We start from the raw sequence: 22,396 nt of genomic DNA on the forward strand, positions 1-22,396 counted from the left end.
AGCACATGTAATATAGCGCGCTCTGTATTACACATACAAAAACTTAAAAGTATTTATACATGAATAAATCTGTTCTTGTTTTATTTAATTATTAACAATTTATATTTTTTTAAAAGCCGAAATTTATTGATATCTAATATTCAACAATTATTTATACAAATTAAATTAAATAAATAATATTTTAATATCAAATTTATCTTTAATATATTTAATTTATAAAGATAAATTTAAAAAAATAAAATGGCTACTATCTTTTGAATACGAACATCGGTGATTTTAATGCATGGTATTTGAAATATGTTTACCATAGGAATTCCGACTTTCAGGTCACCTGTATAGAAGAAGAGTATAATCCAAATCGGTTACATTTACCTATATAAGGTGAACGGTCCAAAGTCGTCGAGTTGTATATAAAAAGAAAAAAAAGAAAAAAAAATGAAAGAAAGAAAGAAAAAAGTTTAAGCTTCACTTTCACGAATAAGGTATATACGTAAATACTTACTCATACATTTTTATAAACCTACTCATCAGTTTCTTACTTGGAACCGTTGATTTCTTATTTCTTGTCTTCCATTACTTATAAGTAAATTTGTTTCGTGTTTCATTATTCTTAAGATAAGAAATGCAATTTAACTAAAACGATTTTATTTCGAAAGAGTCATCAATTCTTTATTTTTTATTGTATCATCCTAGTAGCGTCCTCAATTTCAATTCAAATGCATGAAACTTAAGAAGATGACGGAATTTATCTCGGATTACAAAAGTTCATCATTTTTGAAAAGTAACAAATTATTAAATAAAAAATAATAAACAAACAAAAAATTATATTTAATTAGATTTAATATGAAGGAAATATAAGACAGTAACTATAATTTATTATTATGTATTAAAACAGGAAGTTCTGGTTGACGTTGAAAAAACTTAAACCGAAACGGAAAACTAAAACTACAACGTGTTGGCGCATGCGTGAAAAGGATCTTTTCTTATTATTAGTTGGAGTGTGAAAATTGTGGAATAAGCGTAGTTTTAAACCGATTATCAGCGGATATTGCGAAAATATCATGTTCCTGTTAAAACAATATGCCTATATACCTTATCTAGTAGTAGGAGCATGAAAAGATGTTGTTTTTGCTTGACTTTATTAATTATAAGATGGAGGCATAGTTTCCTACAGCGTCCCACTTTGCAACACTTTCACTCTTCAACAGTTACGTTACATCCAGGCAGCAGCAGCAGCACCACCACCACCACCACTAGCACCACCACCATCATCACCACCACCACCATCACTATCACCACCGGTGAGGAGCTCCCGGTGCTCAAGAAACACACAACTATCCTCTCGATAACTGCTTATTTGTAGAACTTAAACAGAGAGAATCGTATCGTGTCTGACACGCGATGCCATATCGATTTCTACTTCGAACTGTTCAACGAATAGAAATTATGCAATATAACTTTTCATATGGTACCACTTGATATCAATAATTTTGTTTATTTGATTTGTGACTGACACGTGAAAGATTAAATTTAATCGTTGTTTATCTTTTTAATGCAATAACAAGAATTTTCTATCATCTTAACTAAATTTTTATGAATACACCATAAACGATAGTAATTATTAATGATGATGTTTAAATTTCTTGTTCAGGAAAACATTAATCGTTAGTTACATACAGGAAACGATTAGTATCTTTACATAATACGTACTGTCATTTAGATAAATCTTCTCGTCAATGATAGGTCCGTTGTAAATGAAAAAAAAAGAACCTCGAAAAATAGGAAGATTCTCTTTCCATCATATTCGAAACTCTTGGGTAGTTATTTGTACCTCTTACGGCAACGTAAGTGAAAGTTGCCAAGTGGGACACGCGTCTTGAATCTTGACGGCACTTGAACGTTCGCCAAATCCTTCTCGCTTAGTTTCTCTGCCGCCTGCGCGAACGTTGATCTTTTGACAAAATTAATAAATCTACGTATAATACAATTTGCTAAATCAAATTCTCGAACAATATGCCAATCTCTTTCTATTTATCTTTCTCACTCTTACCTATCCTTCTAAATGTATTCTTTACGATGAACGTTATTAGACGAAACGATTTCGTAATGCAATTATTCATTTTTTTTTTCCAAAGAAAATTATCTTACATCCATCCCCCTTTTCAGTTATTCTCTCATTAAAAGTAGGTATGCGCTAATAAACGAGGTAACACATATATCTGTACGTGCAAGTACGCAAGAACGCGTGAGAAACGGAGTGAAGGATCATCGATGATTCTCTCTTTCTATCTTTTGAGATGGCGATTTCGTATAAGACTTACGCAACCAACGAGAAGTTTCCAGTGCAGAAGCTTTTGCAACCGAAGTAAATATCTACTAGGTCATCCCATTTAACTGGTTTACTAGATCTCCACTAAGATTTCATAAGAAACTAAAGAAGCAACACACGAGAAGCCAGTTATAAAGAGAGAAAAAGAACAATGCTTACTTACATTAAACCTTAACACGCATTAAACAAGCATGTATATGAGTATGAGTACACATCATTACTTTCCATCGGACAAAGATTAATATAACTTACCCATTCATAAGTAAATAACTGGACTAGAACGTTAATTAGTTACATACTCTTTTTTATTTCAACATTCCATCCTATCTAGGAAGATCTGAAGAAAGTTATTCCAACCCCCACCCTTCAGAATGGATCATATAAAAACATGAAATTTATTTATTACAAGCCCAATCATCGTTATGACGAAAATGACAATGAAATGGAGACATTAAAATGTCTCTCAAAATGAATCGTACAATGATACGAAGAATAAAAAGTAAATAAAACAAAATATTCTAGCCATGGTACTTTCTAAGAGCGAGACCTAAAATCGAATGAACGAGGAAGAACGATATCATTAAACGTTGTATATGTTACAGGATGTTTCACATTAAATATTCCTATTGTTTTAAATACTATAGAAATAATATAATATTTAATTACTCAATTATCGCCATAAATTATTTAAAAAATGTATTTGTTAATACAAACAATTCAATATATTGATAATAGTATTGGTAACAATTCATAGAAAAAAATAACATAAGACATTTCCGGATTGTCATGTTAATATAAATTTATGAAATAATTTGAATTGGAATATGGAAGTGATATTCATTTATAAAAAATTGATGAAACACCCTGTAGATATTTGTAGCTATCGAGCGTGAAAGGGTTAAACAGTGTGAGATTGTAAGAAACTGATGAAAACTATAGATTACGAACAAGTATTAAACTACTACTACTACTAATACTACTACTACTAAACGAAAAGAAAGGTAAGCAGACTTCGATTTCGATAGGCCTTGGAGGTCATCGAAAAAGTGTAGGATGGTCTTCGGTTTGAATATAATCGGCCCAGTGTCCCCTACCTTTCTCGTCGTTGGAAGAGAAGTGGATCTCCAAGGAGGAAAGTCTTACAACAAGGGTGCTCATCCTCTTAACTTTTGAATGCTCGCGTTCATCGACCGTTGGCTGACTCCTCTCTTTCAGTTAAGAGTTCGAACGGCCTTTCCTTTTCTTCTTTCGTAACTAGTCCGTCTTTTTTTTGTGTATGTGTAGTAGTAATAGTAATAGTGACGTAAAGATACACTATTGATATCCCTTCGTGTCCGAGTTCAGTTCAATTATTACTTTCGATTATCGTTTCAAAATTTCATTTCGATTTATCATTGACAACATTTATTTTAGATTATCATCGTTAATATTATTTATACATGCAAATTTTAGTATAATATATGGACGTGTGTTGAAAGATATTAACCTAATTAAATTCAATTATTATTCTTTCGATTACCATTAAGATATTTTGTTGGATCTCTCTCATTTAGGTGTTATATAAAAAAAGAAAAATATTAATAAATTAAATATGTACTTTAAAAATATTATTAATTATTTATGTTATATATAACAAATTTTAGTATATAATGCATGGATACAAAAAAAATATTAACCGAATTAAATTAAATTATTACTTCCATTATTAAAATGTTATAAAATTACTTATACATCATTAAAATTATCACCAATCATTTGTTATTTAGCAAAATTTTAGTAAGTATAAATCAATCCACGAATATTAAAAAGAAACACTAATGCCATATTACACTTCCTTAAATAAAACATAAACAAAAAATATGTCTCATAAAAAAAAAATTATGCAAAATTTAAGTTATATATCAAATTTAATTTCAAATCACGTATGTTGAAAGAATATTAACGGTACGTTACAACCCCTTTATAAAATTTAAACAAAAATGTGATGATTTATAAGTAACATAAAAAAGATGAACAAATGAGATAAGTTAAACATCGAGTTTTAAGTGTAAATCAACATACATGGGTGTTAAAAAGGAATATTAACGGCATGTTACATCCCCCTTATGTAAAACCGCAGGATGTGATCTGTCACTCACCTGTCTTCTATGGTACTTGAACAGCAATAACACTATCTGCACATATACGTCCGGTCCTATCTGTTCTTTCTAATAAAAATGAAAGAGAGAAAATATCACGTAAACACATATATACATACACACATGCATGTATCTACGACACATACATATTATAAAAATAAAATGTAAGTAAGAAACATGATGCTTCTCTCTTTTGGTCGGACCCACGTGAACGTAGTTGACACGTAGTGAAGAAGGAAGAAAAGTAGGAGGAGGAGGAGGTGAAAAGGGGGAAGAGGTGAGGGAGAAGGAAGTGGAGGAGGATGAGCATCGAGTAGTAAACACGTATATACATATACATACATATACATAAATATATGCCAGTAAGTTTTCGTGTTAACCCCATGAGTATAGAGAAAGGTGCCCCACCGTCGTCGTTCAATATTAGAGAGGCGCTTCTTGACTTATGTACGAAAGATGGTGGTGGGCATCGAGTAGGGAGAAACGGGCCTCTGGTCCCGATCTGTCCTCAGTTCCTATGCGAGCTTCCATTCGATATCGTTCGGTCTGCGCGTCCGATTAATTTCTCATCTTTTATTCTTCTTTCTTTCTTTCTCTCTCTCTTTCTCTCTCTCTTTTTTCTCTCTTTTTTTCACTTAAATTTATATTTTTTTCATTGTTCAATGTTATTCGTTCTACTTTAATTTCTTTTTATTTTCTTTTTCTATCACCATGTCATCGGCAACAAGTTAACATCCAACGTACGACCTTGAAGAAGGGCTGATCATTTAAAATAAGAAGATCAACGTGTATAGCCCACCTTCCCATTTGACAAGACTTATAGTCTTTTGTTTTTTGGATTAAAAACTCACTTTTACCGGATCATCATCATCATCATCATCATCATCATCATGAGGTCCTTCAAATTGGTAATTATAAGGAACTCCTCGTCTAGTTGTTAGCTCTCCAAGTATCTTCGCTAGAATCATAGGTAAAAGCTATTATTAGATGGAATTGTTATTCTACGAACGCTTCCACTTTCATCGTAATAAAGTGCATCGCACTTCGCAGCAGGTGGAAACGAGGAAAGTTCATTTCGTTTGTATTGTATTTCTGTTACTATACCGTAGTGGTATTTATTGACACGCTCGTATTTTCTCAACAATTCTCGACACGCTCTCCATTGTCGGCATTGAACCGCTTTGACGGTCAAGATCGAAATTTCATTTCTTTCAATCTCACATTATATATCCTTTCGTTTCTATTTTTATTTTAAATATTATTTTATTATTATTATTTGTCAGATATGTTTTTGTAGGATCAGGTAGCATCGTTATAAAATCAGGTGATTGCATAATTAGCTTATATTAAGAAAGCTAATCAGAGTTTTCTAGCGCTCATATCCGGGGGGATAAAAGGTGATTAACTCGGTTTAGCTATAAGGAGAACATGAACTGACTCGGGAATCATTTATCGAGGCAAAGACTAACTACCTACCAACGTACCTGTCCATTCGGTGTCGGTTGAATACAAATCGATCAGCCTTCTATGGGCTTACAGGATATCTTTTCTCGATAGGCTTGAATCAGGTCAGTCGGTTAATCACGCCGTCGTATAAACCGTTTCCGTGAAGAGGATGATTTTTCTTCAACGATACGATTTCTTTTCGATCAACTTTTATTTATATATTTGTATGTTTGTATATATGTAATTGTATATGTATTTAGGTAACATTCGATAATAATTAATTTTATAGGTAATAATCCTGGCGGCGATCATCTTCGTCACGAGTTATGCCAAAGAGGAGACTAACAAGAATCGCGACAAGAGACAACAGATACCTTATCATGTCAGAAGGGGTGGTAGACCACCACCTTATGCCGTTCAAATGGAACCGATCGTTCAATATTCGCAAAGAGATCCGCTCTATAATCCTTTGATAAATTCAAAGAACGATGACCTCGGTATATACGAAGAAAATCCATTGAGTTATTATCCATCAGAACCAGAACCGATTATTGAGATTATTATAAAGGAATCAAACGAAACCTTACCGACTCCTGTACCACCACCGACGCCACCACCGTCAAGACCAACTAAAGAACCAATACAAGTTTATTACGTAAAGTATGAAAAGAAAGGAGGCTATGGAGAGAAATCTCGAGTTGTCTACGATCCACCCGTACGTGCTTTGACACCGGTTGAAGAACACGAAGAAATCAAACCCAATCATCATAAGGAAGAACCTATCCAACCGGTAACACCATCGTCACCTCCAGAACCAACGACCACTTTGAGAGCCATCATTCGACCAGAAAGCGAGACTTATCATTCCGGTGGTAGTGGAATTCGTGTTACTTTTGGTACTGATAAATTACCGCCTAACAATCACAACAAACGTAATGATATTGAAGCACTGAATTCTACTCATGTTACCAAACCACATTCTCTTGGTTCTGTTGCACCTGGTACGCCTAAACGACAACATGGTCCTTATCAGCCTTTGCAACCAGTACAACAAAGAGTACCACCTGCATTCCCACAACAGAGAGTCGTTAATTCTTTTCAACAACCGTTATCTTTAATACCACAACAACAACAACAACAGCAACAACAGCAACAACATCAACAACAGCAGCAACAGCATCAACAGCCACAACAACAATTAAAATTTATACCGCAACGACCACAACAATTTCCACCAGCTTTATCTGTGAGAAATCAATTACCGCAAAGACCACAGCAACCATCTTTGCCAATTCAGGGTTTGCCCGATTTATCTCAACGACCGCCGACTACCGCTTTCGGACCTCCTCATCGTATTAGTATAAATCATCCTCAACAACCTGGATTTCCACCAACGCTCTCAGTTTCTCATCAAAGCGTGCAAATACAAAATCAACCGCTTGGACCTATTCAACCTAATTTTAATGGAGAAAGGAAACTACCTCAGTCTCCACAGCCACCGCAACAACAACAGCCACAACCAACAGTATTTTCGCAACAAGAACAAGAAAAACAACGATATCACGAACAACGACGTCAGCAAGAGGCATTGAAACAACGCGAACATCAACGACAACGTGAACAACAAAGGCTTCATGAACATCGTAGACTCGTTGAATTACAACGACAGCTCGATCAACAGAGACAAATAGAACAGCAAAGACAGGTTGAACAACAGAGACAAGTGGAACAGCAAAGATTGGCGGATCAGCAACGAATTGTTGAACAACAAAGATTCGCGGAACAACAAAGATTGACGGAACAACAGAGATTGGCGGAAGAACAAAGATTAGTTGAGCAACAGAGATTAGCTGCTGAACAACAAAGATTACAGGAACGACAAAGATTACACGAACAGCATCGAATTCAGGAACAAAGAAGACGCAAACAAGAACACGAACAGAGACTCTTGCAAGAACAACAATACCGTACATCTTTGAAATACAATCAGGCTGTACCTCCGCAAGGTGGTATTCCGGGTCAACTTCAATTACCTATTCAAAAACCAGAAGGAGAAATCTTTAAAGCCGTGCCAAAGTTGGAACAACATTATGCGATCCGAGAGAATCCATTACACCCAGGCCCATTCCCACCAAATCCAGTACAATTATCATCCTTTCCCGAAAGTTCGTTGAATCAATTTCAAACGACGCATCAGTTAAACACCTTACAGGATTCCCGACAAAACTTGGAAGGTCAATCGAATCGAATTTTAAACGACGACATACCACGACAAATTCAACAAATAGAAAACCAGCAAATCTCCTCGAGTCATCGACATTTAACATTTAACACCGACTCGTTGGGACAGACGCAACTTACGTTGACACCATCTATAAGCACGCAACAACAGCATCGTCAAAGAGAACAACAATCATTCTGGGAACGTTCGCCATCCCAAAACAATGACATACAAAAATCCCAAACAATTTATGCAACACCCGTTAGTATCCCAACAGAATTTGGATCGTCAACCGGTAGAACGTCGTTCAGAAACAGTCCAACATATTCCACAAGTACGACCACAACTACTACAACAACAACGACCACAACCACTACGACCGAAGCACCGACCACGACGACAGTCTCACCGAAAAACGAAGCCAAGATCAAGGAGAACATTGCTAATTTACCTGATGAAGTACCAGACGATATAAGGGAACAACTTTTAAGTTCCGGTATTTTGGGTAACGCTGACATACAAATACTCGATTACGACAAGGTCGGTGGCATACCAATCGAGAAATTACCGCCCGAGGCTTTGGCAAATTTCTACGGTGCTGGAGGTGGTGCGGCGGTAGCTGCGAGTGAGCCAATACCATCGATTATTAAAAAACCGGATAACGTTCCATTGTCGAATAAAGAAGACAGCGTAGCTTCCGGTTCATCCGAGAGCGCGAGTACGGTAACGAAAGACGATGATCAACCAAATAAGGAGAAAATGATGGAGAGCACAATCATGGGTAGAACCAAGTTCGAACAGGCCACTTTGAGGCCAGGTGGAGTTGAGATGAAAGTAGTACGTTTCGATCCAAGTACGGAGCAAGGCCGAGCAGTGGCCGAGCAACATATAAGACCAGACGCGACAAGACTCGAACCGGTAACAGTAGGTCCGAAAAATCACGACCAATACAATCGTTATTTACCGCTCAAAGTAAGCGGTGCTTCGTTCCCTATACCGAATGTCCCTGACCTAGAAGGTCGTAAGATAACTAGCGTGGTCGTACTTGCCCCAGTTGATTATCGTTTTCAAGAAAAGGAAAAGGGACTCGAAACCAGAGAAGATAGAAAGATCGATGATATTCAAGCAGTCAAATTTGTAGCCGGTGAAACACTCAAACAACTCGTTAAAAAACCTACCGCCGATAATTATCAAAAATGGTTAGAACAGGAAAGTCGTACTGAACCTCAGAGACAATCGGTTGTATTATTAATCACCATGTAAGTTGGAATATAACTTAAAGGATATTATTTGATTATTTTTTCATTTTCAATTTATCTTATTTTATTTTTCAGGCCTTCCAGTGATCAAAGTAAAAACGATAAGGAAATATTCATGTACGATGTCAATTCAAAATCGGTCAGCAAAATGTCGGGGGATTTGTCAACGGCCTTTGTCGATGCCGCTGAAAGTAACACGGACGGCAGCGATGACTTTTCTGCATTTTAAATTGTCAACTGTGAACTCTTCTCTCACTCTCTCACTCTCTCTCTAATCCATCTCACTGTCTAACGTCTTTGATTAGAATCTAATCTCTAAGTAGAATAGATTAGTAATATCGACAATCAAGATTTGTTAATATTATTTGTATACCTCCATACAGTTTTGATATTAATGTTCTTTTCATTCTCAACACGTACATACTTACATATGTGTATCGTCAATAACTTATGTATATGTACATGTACATACATATATAAAGAACGTTCGAACTATCGAATCGAGGATGATGATTTCATGCGGATAACGAAGCAAAAGCGAAAGTCCTGTAAGCTGGAAATAGAAAACGTTCTCGGAAAGTTACACGTGAGGAATAGCACATACACATACACATACACATACACACACACACACACGGCACCTAGCAACGAGGATTTCTAGCAATTTCTAGGACGACCGGTATTGCCGGTTTCAAGAAATCATTCTTATTTAGTTAAAAAAAAAAAAAATACAAAACAAAAACCCTAACAAAAAATAAAATACGCAGGATACGTTTGACGGATTTGAAAAATGAACACAATGATGACTCGAGGATAACGAGAGATACTTCTTGTAGATATATTAACGATGTATGATTATGTATATATAATGCAGATCCTTTTTTTACATTTTTTATACGAAATAAAATGCAATCATTTTGTACGAGGATGTGTTTGAACTCTCTCCTATTTAAATTCGACGAAATAATCGAACGAAAGTAACATCTTCTCACAATCCTCATTCCCCATCCACAATCTTCCCTGAAGGTTCCTTTCTTTAAATATCAGTGAATGGATTCACTTTAAATTCTATGAAATAGCGTAGATATATTGCAAGCAATTCACTTCCATTTTCTACGTGCCACACATTTCATTTTGTGTGGTGAACTTGACGAATTCATGAAAATTATTACATTTGTTTAACTTTTATCGGTTATATGATTTTTATATAATTGATTAAAAATATTTATGATGACAATAGTAATAATAATAATAATAATAATAATAATAATAATAATAATAATAATAATATGATTAATAGAATAATAGTGAATTTCTTGCATTTTTTGAAAACGTTACTACGTTAATCAAATAACATGAATTTCTATATATTTCTAATAATAAAAACTCTATATAGTAATCTATGAAAAAGATTATCTTAAATCGGAGAATATAAAATAATTTAACGTGGATTTTTTTTTTATAACTGCTTCTACATTTAATGTGATCGTCATACACATGTGAAAACTCTAATTGTTACATGTACATAGTGCACGTCGTTATAAAAGAAAGCAATTACATATAATGTAATATATATATTTCATCCTAAACTTTTTTAAAAGATCTTCGAGAGGGTTTTTAGTAAGACCAACGGAGAAACGAAACAAATGAATTTTTGTCAAGAAATAGAAAATGATAGAGATAGGGTATATTATATAAATAAAATTTATAAAAATAAAAGGATAGATTCTTTTAATTATAAATCGGCCTAACGGTAAATTGTTTAATGCCAAAATTATTTCTCATTTTTATTAATTCCTTTTTTTTTCAAATATATAATTCGATCTCATCGGTTTTTTTTATTTCTTTTTTAAAATCCGTTTCTCCGTGTTTGCCTATTTAAAATTGATTCTCACTTTGTACGTACCAAAATATTTAAGAAAAATTAATCGTTAATAAATATTTCAAATTTCGATATAGTATATCCGTATATATAGGTAAATACTTATTTATGTGTGTATGTGTACATATACATATATAAATAAATATATTAACCCTTTGCACTCGAGAAAAGACACTCAGTCGCCATGACGTTTTATACGATAAATCGAGTGCCTATTTCTTTTTCCTTCTTCCTTCTTCTTATTATTATTAATATTATTATTATTACTATTATTATTATTATTGTTAGTATTATTATTATTTAAAAGTAGCTGTAAGAAACTTGCTTAATATTCGTAATATTCTCTAGAGTTAATTTACTAGTTTACCCTAGTGAAAAAATCGTCGAGAGCAAATGGTTAATATTTTTTCAATATGTCGGCATCGATAATCGATAATTGAATATTAGAATTCTATTTAATTATATATATATATTTTTCTCAATTTCGAAATATACTTGATAATAAGAAGAAAAGGTTTTTGTTTGTATGTATTTTTTTTATCGTGTTATATAAATTCTACCACCCCTAATATTTTCCCCCTTCTATAACTAAGAATACGATTAATAATAACAATAATAATAATAATGAATAATGAATAATGAATAATAATAATAATATAGTAATAATAAATTCTAACGATAAGTATATTTTGCTTGATACATGAATAATTTTTATTGGTTAGCACGAAACAAATAGTGAGCGCCGTGCACGTACAAACGCGCGCGCGCGTGCGCGCTTCCCCTTGTGTTTCTCTGTGTGTGTATATATGAAAAAGTGTGTATTTGTTTGTATTTTTTTTTTCTTTCTCTACAATAATATGTGTACACGTGTACGCGCGTGTGTGTATGTGTATCATCTTTTTTTTTTTTTTCTTTTTCTTTCTTATATATTGTTACTATCTTTTTTTCTCGATAAAATCATAAAACAAAATGCAAGAACTGGTACTGGATATACAAAAAAAAAAATAACCCTTTCGCTCCGGAATGGTCGAGACGAAAATATAATCGCTGGATACGGAGAGTTTTTTTTTTCGTATTTAATCGAGTATTTTTCGGGAACGTATATATACGCTCTTCGTACATTAATGGGTCATTCTTCGAGAGCGTATATATATGTCCATCGGAGCGAAAGAAATAATTAAATTATAACTTCGTTCATTATCGTAATCATCGTCATTATCGTAATTAACTTCTTCGTCATCGATTATTATATTATATTCATCATGATTATAAACAAACGAATAAAAATTATTATTGTTACAACGTATATATATATACATACATATATATATATATACGTATATATATATGTGTGTGTATATATAGTGTAAAAAAAAAAGAACAGAAAAAAAAGAAAAAAGAGAGAGAGACGCAATGTTTATCCGTAAATATAAATGGTTGGTTTTCATTTTTCTTTTTTTTTTGTTCTTTTACTAACGGTTTGTCGAGACGCATTTAAACGATATAATTTTTTTTTTGAAATTTCAACACGCAAAATGACGTCTGGTTTTTTTAAGCTCTAATTTGACATTTTCTGTCATACAGTCTCTTTTGGTTTTTAGTATTTATTTTAGTTTTTCTTTTTTTTCTTTTTTTTTTCTTTTTTCTCTTAAGACAGAATATTTGTTTTGACTTATTTATATTTCTTCGTTTTCATTTTCGTTTTCGTTTTCAATATTTCTTTTCATTTTCATTTGGTTTTTTTTTCTCTCTTAAAAATCACAAAAATTAAAGCTCTTGTATACATTATACGCATTGTAATCGTTTTTTTCTTCTTTTTTTTTTTTTTTAAATAAACGGAATAATCATTTTTCTTAAAGCTTATTATTAGATTTTTGTTAATATTGGGATCGCGGAATTATAATCGTATTTGCCCGATTAATTTTATATACATTGAGTCACAGGAATATTGGTATTATCACTGTCAATTTAAAGCAACCAATATTTTCATTTAACACAATATTGCAAAACTCGCATACACTGAAACATTTTAAAATTATTAAACTCTTTATAATTAATATAAATTTTATTCCAAAAGAATATTTCAATTAAAGAGAAGTAAGAAAATTGGTCTCACAAAATATAAATACGCCTAGTCGTCTCAAAAGCATTGCAAGATGCTAAGAAGGACCAACCAAGTACTACTTAGAAAAATAATAATTGTATTTTTATTATATCTTACACGTAGGTACAAATACTCTTGTGAAACCAATTTGTTATCATTTAGGTAAAGTTATATTTCTCTAATAAAATATTCTTTTACAATAAAATTAATATTAATTTGCAAATTTAATAATTTCAAAATATGTTTATGTGTATAGCAAATTTGAATCTTCACATTATATATATGTATATATATACATATATATAGTAAATATCAATTACTTCAAATTTACAGTCGTAGGTAGTACAACTACTCCTGTAACCCACTATATATAAATATATATATATATACACATATATTCTTATTTAAATATTAATATATAAAAATGTTGATATACCAAAGGAAATACTAGATTTTATTTTATTATAATCATTCGATCGAATTTTCTTTGGATGAAATGCAAATGAAAACAAAACAAAAAAATACAAAATGAACGAGCTTTACGTATACTAAATAAATTAATAATTTATAAAGTGACGATATTTATGGGATCATTTTTTAAATTACAAAAATAAAAGAAAAAATGAAAGATATATTACTATTAGAATGAAATTTTGTTTCTGCATGAAAATTCGATCGAATATCTTTAAAACACATACAAATACATATATATATATATAGAAAAAGAGAGAAAAAGAGAGAGAGAGAGAGAACGAGTAAAACGCATTAAATTCGGGCAAAATAAGATTATTGCAATTTAGATAGAAACAAAATTTGTCGGATACTTTTCAAAATACAATATAATCGTTCGTGTTACACACGTATCATTTGTTTGTTTTTTTTTTTTTTTTTTAATATATACATACACATGCATACATACCACATTGGTATGTAATGCGCGCACGTTTTTTTTTAACGCGTAAATAATCTAAAGAACGCGGTCATATGTGCGCGCGCGCGCGCCAACTACACATACACTCACACAAAGAACACGTCCGAATGCAAAATTGCTTAAATACTACATAAACATTTCAATATTTCCATTTCTATAGACTTTTTTCAAACATCATATTTTTTCTTTTTGCACTTTAACATTAAAATAATTTCATTTGAGAGAACTAATAATAAGATTTAACAAAGATATTGAACACAAACATTACCTATGCTAGGAGCGCAATTAGACATGCATTTAATTATAAATAACATGTAAATAGCAAAATTTTATATATATATATTTTTATATATATATTCTTCTATTTATTTATTTATATATATATATTTTGTAGATAAAAACTTCTATCAGCAATTCACTTATTTATTTATAATTAAATGATAAATTTGAATTGTATACTGCAACAATAATAATCTGATTTGTGCCTAAGTTAGCGAAGAATAAGAAGAAAGAAAGAAAATAAAAACAAAATTAAGAAATGAAATTGTCTATTAAATAAATTTACGATCAAAGAAAATATTATTTCATAAACTTTCACATAATTTAAAAAATAAAACATACAATTTAAATCAATAATAAATTCTGACAACTATTCAACAATGATATAGTATCCAATTGCAAAACTAAAAAATAAATATTGCACTTTAATTGAACATTTGCGATACTAAAAATATTTATCGTTATTAAATGTATTAAATCTGCGGTTTGCATTAGCAGAGATTACAGCATACGTACGTATAAGCTTAAATAACTATAAGATACTAATATGTGTGATGAATTGTCTACAATATACACGTTTAAATGTACATTACACATTGTTAATTAGAAGTCACATTGAATTTGCACTAATATTATAATATTTAGAATCAAATATTAATACATTAATGCAAATCGATGCACATTTATAAATTACAAATGAATGAAAAAGAGACTTTAATCCGTTTATACCACCAAAAAGAAGCATACGTGAAAGTAAGAGATTAATTATCTTAAAATCGTATGTTACACGTATAATATTCGTGTGCAGTACTTTATCTTTTAAACGTAAAACAGAAATTCTGATATCTCTTTAATTAAATAATATGAACAAAAAAAATTAAAGAATCGTAAATATTCATTGTATTTTTTGTAACTTAATAAAATCAATTTGCTTTATTTTAAAAAACTATTGCGCATGGACACATATACTCAAATACGCCTACACATCGTACATTTTAAAATAATAGTTTCCACTAAGCGCACTTTTAAATAATCTTCCAAAGATTCCTATTTTTAAACCATTATTATAGATATTTCAATATACATATATAATTTTTAAAGTTTTGAAAAACAAAGATAACGAAAGTAGAATCTCATACCTTCACGTTTAATAATTAAAATTTATACTCTCAATGTAATATTTATAATCAATATAAAAAGAAAAAAACGCGCGGGCTGCAAAAAGAAACCAAATCGTGTTCAGCCGTAATAAATTGCACGAATAATTTATCTGTAACTTTGACATTCATTTCAAATACATAAACACAAGTCAATACTGCTTCATATATAAAGATGGCTTACTCTATCTGTTTTTTTGCATTAAAAGTTCCTCTCTTGTTTTCTTTGTGTTTATATATATATATATATAAAACCAATCCGATAAGAAATCGTCGCTAACGGCATTCAACGTTCATTGCCTCTTTTCATCATATATGGATGTACAAATGAATACATTCTATTTTAAATTCCCCCAATAGACTAGTGTTTTTTTACAAGCAACCTTGCATCCGGAGTTAAATATCTATTATTTGGATTAATTATAATATGTATATAAACATGTAATAATACAACATCTCTTGTCATAAAAAATCGTAAGCCTTAGTCTTGATTCGAACAAGGTCATTTGTAATTACAGAATGAATCATTTTCATCACCGATAAATAAAGAAATCTATTCCTAATAATTAGTAAAAGATATAATTGGATTAGCCCCCATATAGATATATGCTTTGCTACATAAGAAAAGGCAGTTAAAATACTACACAATTACAAAGATAAAATAGAATGAAAGATACAAAAAAAGAAATAACCATTTTCCATAGTTTTCGAAAAAAAAAAAGAAAACAAAAATAATAATAATAATAATAACAATAATAATAATAATAATAGTAATAATAATAGTAATAATAAAGGAACAGATTTCTTATATTTATATCTGCATCAAATTTGTTTATACTTTAAGAGTAGCTTTCGGAGACCAGTGATGAAAACGGGTTGGGCCAGCGGGATAAGAAGTAGGAATCCATTTGTTTCCCCGATGGCCCATGAAGGGAGGTGGAGATGGGCCACTCAAAAAAGGAGGTGGCACGATATTATACCACGGATGAGTAATTGTATGGGGTCCATAACCCATGCCAAAGGAGTGACCAAACCAAGTACGATTTCTGTTAACATGGAGTCTGGGACTGTTCAAATTGCGCTTCCTACCTGTACCAGTACTGTTATGATGTTGATTTTGATTCGCAGAGCTCAAAGGTTTAACTTCATGTTGTTCTTCCATAGTAGGAACTAATGGGGTTTTCTGTAAAATATTTTATATGCAATTATTTCTTTATCTACATCAAAAATAACATATAAATATCTAAATGTATAATTCTAGTATTTACCAGCATTTTTGTTTGCCTCTCGGATTGTTTATTTTCTTTTTCTGCTTGATGATTTTTTTGAAAAATTGGTACGGTATTTTCTTTATCATCGAATGATGCCAATGTGCAATATGAACCCTTACTTTCTCCAAAACGACAACAAACTTCGTTAGGATCAACCCAAAGCGTCAGCTCTACTGGGAGAGACAAATCTTCGTACTTAACTCCGGCAGCATTAGCCGCACTCTCCAATGTTGCATCCCTTCTATTATGCCCATTAACACGTATGCAACGATAACCTTGACCTTTGAATGGCTTATCCGGAAACCAATGATTTTTAAAACGTTCCGTCAACAATTCAACTAAATGTTGCTTGAAACATTCCAATTGATCGGGACTAAATTTTTCGTTTTTTTCTATCAGCTGTACTAAGAACAGTACTGCTGCTGTAATTTCGTTGCGCATGATACCAATATTGAGTAATAAACTTATAAATTGCAGACTTGTTCCTCTTCTGATAGGTTGAGACAAGATTTTTGTAAACTAAAGTATCATTCAAGAAAACCGATATGGAGTACATAGAGCCCTTTTGCGACGTTACAACGTTTGAATGTTTCAAGATCTATGTTTCCTTTTTTGTTATAATTATAAACACCTTCACTGTTTTTCTTTTCCTTGCATTTAAATTTTTTTAAGGTTGACCTGAAAATAAACACAAATAACTTACATTAGTATCGTACTCTTTGATGTCCCTTTTCTTTCAATATCTCTAATTCTTGCATCATATACAAATGAGGTCATAGTAGTAAAGTATTTCTTCAACTTAAATAAACATTCAAATATACTATCAAACAAATATATTAATGCAATAAAAAGATTATTCTAATAATGAATATTCATACAAATCAAAATTATCTTAATTACGCTGTTAAATCTATCTTACAGATAAACGTCAACTAATATTAGATATTATTAACATATCTCAAGTGCACTTATAATTAGATTCACAATATTAATAATATAGAAGTAAATCTGGATTAAGATTAACAACACATTCAAAGCGAACTACATAACAATATGTTATGCATACAACAGTTGGACTATGATATTTCGTTTAAAAGGTTAGGAATATTTCGTAAATAAATAGGAGAAAAAAATATTTATAATCAAGATATATAATAATAATAATTATAAGTTTCTATGTGTTATAATCGTAATTTCTACATACGAATAGCCTACGTTTGATAAAAATTGAGAAAAGTTTAGTTTTTTTTCCAACCAACGAGCAATTTATGCCAGCTCATTCTTATGCCAAGGGAAACGTGTGGCAAGCAGCAGATATATGTATTTCTAACATCACTATTTTCAAACTTCTCAAATAAACGATTAATATTCGATACTAATCACTATTCATGTCTGACACGTTTAAATAACACACTTATACTTATTATTATTATAATTATAATGATGATAATGGTAATATTAAATTAATCTTACGGATTAAATAAGGAATAAAAGCCCGTATTTCTTGCTAAACTACTACGTCCTCTCCCTCTTTAAATAAACGTACTCGACCCAACACGTGTTACGTTGCATTAACCATAAACCATACAAACATAGATTTGACATCTGTCATAAATCTATTGACAAATATTATATTCATTTAATTATCAACAAAGTATCATTTTCTATTATTATTATCTTATTTTATTTTTAAGCATAAATAAATCTATTTTTTTATTATTATTATTATTATTGTTATTATTATTATTTTATTTTTAAATATTTTATATATTTATATTTAATTAAGAAATATTACTTTACATATAAAAGTTGAAAACAATTGGAATAAATATGAATGCCTAAATTAGTCAGTTTTAAATAAAAATACAAAATTAATGTATATGTGAATAATTAAAATTTCGTTTAACAACATTTAAACTATAATTATTAATTTAGAATTATTTAAACGATTTCATTTTATTTTAATCGTCTAAAGAATTGATCAATTTATTTGGAAAAAATAAGAATTTAACAAAAAAAAAAAAAGATAATTATATATATTCCAAAATTTAAGTAGAAATAAAACAAAATAAAAATATCCGAAGTCAACAAACATTGAACGCGGCATAGTTTGAGAAGTCCAAACACGTGACTACAATGTAATCTTAAAAAATAAATAAATCAAATGCAAATTATACACGCTATTATATTTGTCGTGTAATAGTAACAACAGTCTTGGTAATTAATTACATCATATATATTCGAACATCAACATCAATATATTCTTAATCTTTGTTTTGTTACAATTATTTTTTACTAATTTAACGATAAAGATAATATATATAAAAAGAAATGAAAAAATAATAATATAAGTTATAAAATCATAAGTTAGATTAAGATGGTTAACCTAGAAGATATTAGTCGTCAGCTTTTGAAATCATCAAAAAGTTTATCGAGTTGGAACTTTCCACTTTCAGAAGTAAGTATAAGTTTAGGATTAATCACTAATAGATTTATTTCAAATGATCCATTACAAATTGTATTATTACTATGTTCCAGATTCTAACAGAATATTATTCTTTACTGGAAGGAAATTGTGATGTTAATTTTGGAGAAGCTGCATTAATCCTTCAAAATTCTGTTAATATTTACACGCACAGAGTTGAACGTCTTCTCAATGAAACTGCAAATTTAAATGAAACTTTTATTGATTATGAGTATGTATTTTTATTAAAAATTACTATACTGGCGATAGTAAAAAAAAAAATAGATAATAAACTTTGGTTTTATAGTTTGGAGAAAGATGCTAATGCAAATGAAAGTTCTCAACGCAATACAAAAACTTTGAATAAAAATTCAATCAATTTTGATGACTTTAAATTATGCAATTTGTCGGATAACATTGGAAAAAATATTAATACAAAGAATAAATTTAACATTGAAAAACCAGTGAAATTGTTAACACGACGATTTGTTCAATTGGAAAATGTCATTGAAAATCCTGTGGCTAATGCAATAGAAATAATTGATATTCATGGGGATATTATAGGGAAAAAATATGATTTCAGGTATATTAATACAGTAACAGTATATTAATCGTTTATTTATATGTTTTTAATGATGAATTTATATATTTAGATGTAATCAATATTTGAGTATGAACGGTCTACTGATAGATGAACCTACTCCGGATGGTAAATTTATACTCTTTATTATCTTAAGAGAAAGTAATTAAATATTTATTGTAATTAATTTGCTTTTAGATTTTAAAATAATGGACAATGATAATTCTGCTACTTCGGGATATTGTTCGAATACGTCGATATTTGATAGCTCTTATAGTTCTAATAATCCAATTGATACAACCAATATAACCACTGATAATAACACAGAAACTTTAATAAATTATTCTTCATCACCAGTAGAAGAACTTGCTGATTGTTCAGTCAATATGGATGACTTTAATGAAACAAACGATACAATTTATGAAAAAGAAGAAACTACAAATATTGCTGAGAAAAAAGAATCGCAGGATAATTCTAAAACTAATAAAGAATTATTTAATAATTGTGATACTAATATGAATAACACGGACAATGTGTGCAATATTTCTAATAAAATTCAATCTTCTAACGAAAGGTATAAATAATTTTTATGAAAATTTTTAGAATTAAAATGTAAAGTGTACAAAATTATAATAATATCATATATAATCCTTTTTATTTGAAAACAAATATAATTTTAGAGTAAAAGAAATAAAAATTCCAATTAATATCAAGAAAACTTTTAATCCAAAAATGTGGGAACCAATATCCCTTACACATAATATTTCAATAAAAAAGAAACGTATTGATCTACTAAATTCAACCTCTTCGATAATTTTGAAGACTGAACGTGTAAGTTTAATATCAATCTGATTTAACTATTATATTATTACTCTATAAATTTATAAAAACTAATTTCTATTTTTACATTTATAGAAAAAAAAGAAAATGATCTCACAAATGCACAAAAACGAAGGCGTGGTAAATTTTCTTTTGAAAGAATCTAAAATGTCGCAAGACAAATATTCTACACAGAGATCCAAAAAACAATTACTTCCACAATTCAGATCAGGCAAGAAATTTATATTATTAATTTTTTTTTTTTTTTTTTTTTAATTACGATGATGGTTATTTAAGTAATTACTATTGATTTTTGTAGAAGAAGTTGATGAAATACAAAAGGTTTTCAAGGATTGTTTCAAAAATACAGAAAGCTTAAATTCTTTCGATGATCAAGTAATAAACTCAACAACGAATGATTTAAGAATGAGAAAGGATTCTATCGAAGATGATTTTTTATCGGATGATACATTTTATGAAGATTCTGGTATAGTAACATATACGTCGAGTTTACCCGATTGCAATATCAGTCAAATTTCTTCAACTGATTTAAGAGTTTCGAGAGTGGATAACATTACCTCCCAAATTGATTTGCAACTTTCTTTACCAAATTATGAAAGACTGATTGAAGATGAAATGAAAGAATTATTTGAACATTCGGATGTTAAGACTGAACTTGATCATAAAATAATGAAATGGCATCAATCGATGCAATTGAAACTTGCCGAAGTCGAACAAAGGCCAATGTTTTGTATACAAAACTATGCATCTCAAATAATGAAAAAGTTGAACGATAAAATTCAGACTAATAAAAATCAGAACATCTCTTTCGATGATATTGTTAAAGACGAACAAAGATATGACACAGCTAGATATTTTCTGGCATTATTACAATTGGTATGTATAGTAAATTAAATTAAAAGAAAGCATAAAAATATAAACTTTTAATAATGAATAATTTCTTTGTAGGCCAATACTTACAACGTGGATTTAAAAAAGAACAAAACTATTGACGAACGTATAGAAATCGTATTACTCGATAAGAGTAGTAAAAATGCTTCAAATTAAATTAAAAAATATCTAAAAAGATTTACTAATCAGATGTTAACCAAAGATATAAACCAGTGCTGTTAGGTTTAATAATAATATTAATATAAAATAAGAAACTTTTTGTGTATAAATAATATAATAGAAAAGAAATATTTTTCATAGAGTTATTTTTACACTTAACTTACAAAACTAATGAATTGTAAAAATGAATGGTAATTATTTCTATATAAGTTTTTTCTAATTAATATAATAATATTATGAAATGTTGGATCATAAACAAAACAATATCTAATTGTAAGAAGTATTTTCTTATCCTGTATAATAATCTAATGTTAACTATGGTGTTAACGAATATGTACTGTGATGTAAATAAGATATCGTATGTAGACGCGTGACCTTAAGAATGATAAAAAAAGGAATAATCATAATCAGCTAGTGTTACATTTAAAGTTTACATATCAATTGT

At 30.1% G+C, this 22,396-nt stretch overlaps 3 protein-coding genes across 5 annotated transcripts; 2 read left to right on the forward strand and 1 right to left on the reverse strand.

The window, feature by feature from the left end:
* The first annotated feature begins 52 nt into the window (after window positions 1-52).
* On the forward strand, window positions 53-14,277 carry LOC107065645 (uncharacterized). Its single transcript, XM_089176859.1, has 2 exons — window positions 53-9,393; window positions 9,469-14,277. The coding sequence occupies exons 1-2, from the start codon at window positions 6,335-6,337 to the stop codon at window positions 9,620-9,622; spliced, it is 3,213 nt and encodes a 1,070-aa protein (XP_089032985.1). The 5' UTR covers window positions 53-6,334; the 3' UTR covers window positions 9,623-14,277.
* LOC107068566 (uncharacterized) lies at window positions 11,942-18,623 on the reverse strand. 3 transcript variants are annotated; one of them, XM_015325108.2, is made up of 3 exons: window positions 18,491-18,623; window positions 17,015-17,695; window positions 11,942-16,929 (listed from the first exon to the last, which is right to left on the reverse strand). In XM_015325108.2, exons 2-3 carry the CDS (start codon window positions 17,456-17,458, stop codon window positions 16,579-16,581), a joined length of 795 nt encoding a protein of 264 aa, XP_015180594.1. In that variant the 5' UTR covers window positions 17,459-17,695; window positions 18,491-18,623; the 3' UTR covers window positions 11,942-16,578. The 3 variants fall into 3 exon arrangements, with proteins under 3 accessions (XP_015180594.1, XP_015180603.1, XP_089032986.1); XM_015325117.2 differs by lacking the exon at window positions 18,491-18,623 and adding an exon at window positions 18,233-18,434; XM_089176860.1 differs by lacking the exon at window positions 18,491-18,623 and adding an exon at window positions 18,222-18,434.
* A 236-nt stretch (window positions 18,624-18,859) lies between these two features.
* LOC107065642 (uncharacterized) lies at window positions 18,860-22,266 on the forward strand. Its single transcript, XM_089176861.1, has 9 exons — window positions 18,860-19,475; window positions 19,556-19,713; window positions 19,789-20,064; window positions 20,135-20,190; window positions 20,260-20,635; window positions 20,742-20,892; window positions 20,977-21,112; window positions 21,200-21,777; window positions 21,850-22,266. Exons 1-9 carry the CDS (start codon window positions 19,395-19,397, stop codon window positions 21,946-21,948), a joined length of 1,911 nt encoding a protein of 636 aa, XP_089032987.1. The 5' UTR covers window positions 18,860-19,394; the 3' UTR covers window positions 21,949-22,266.
* Window positions 22,267-22,396: the final 130 nt, after the last annotated feature.

Source organism: Polistes dominula, unplaced genomic scaffold (assembly GCF_049000335.1).
Source record: "Polistes dominula isolate Pdom_NZ unplaced genomic scaffold, Pdom_raw_medaka contig_12, whole genome shotgun sequence".
NCBI classification, from domain to species: domain Eukaryota; kingdom Metazoa; phylum Arthropoda; class Insecta; order Hymenoptera; family Vespidae; genus Polistes; species Polistes dominula.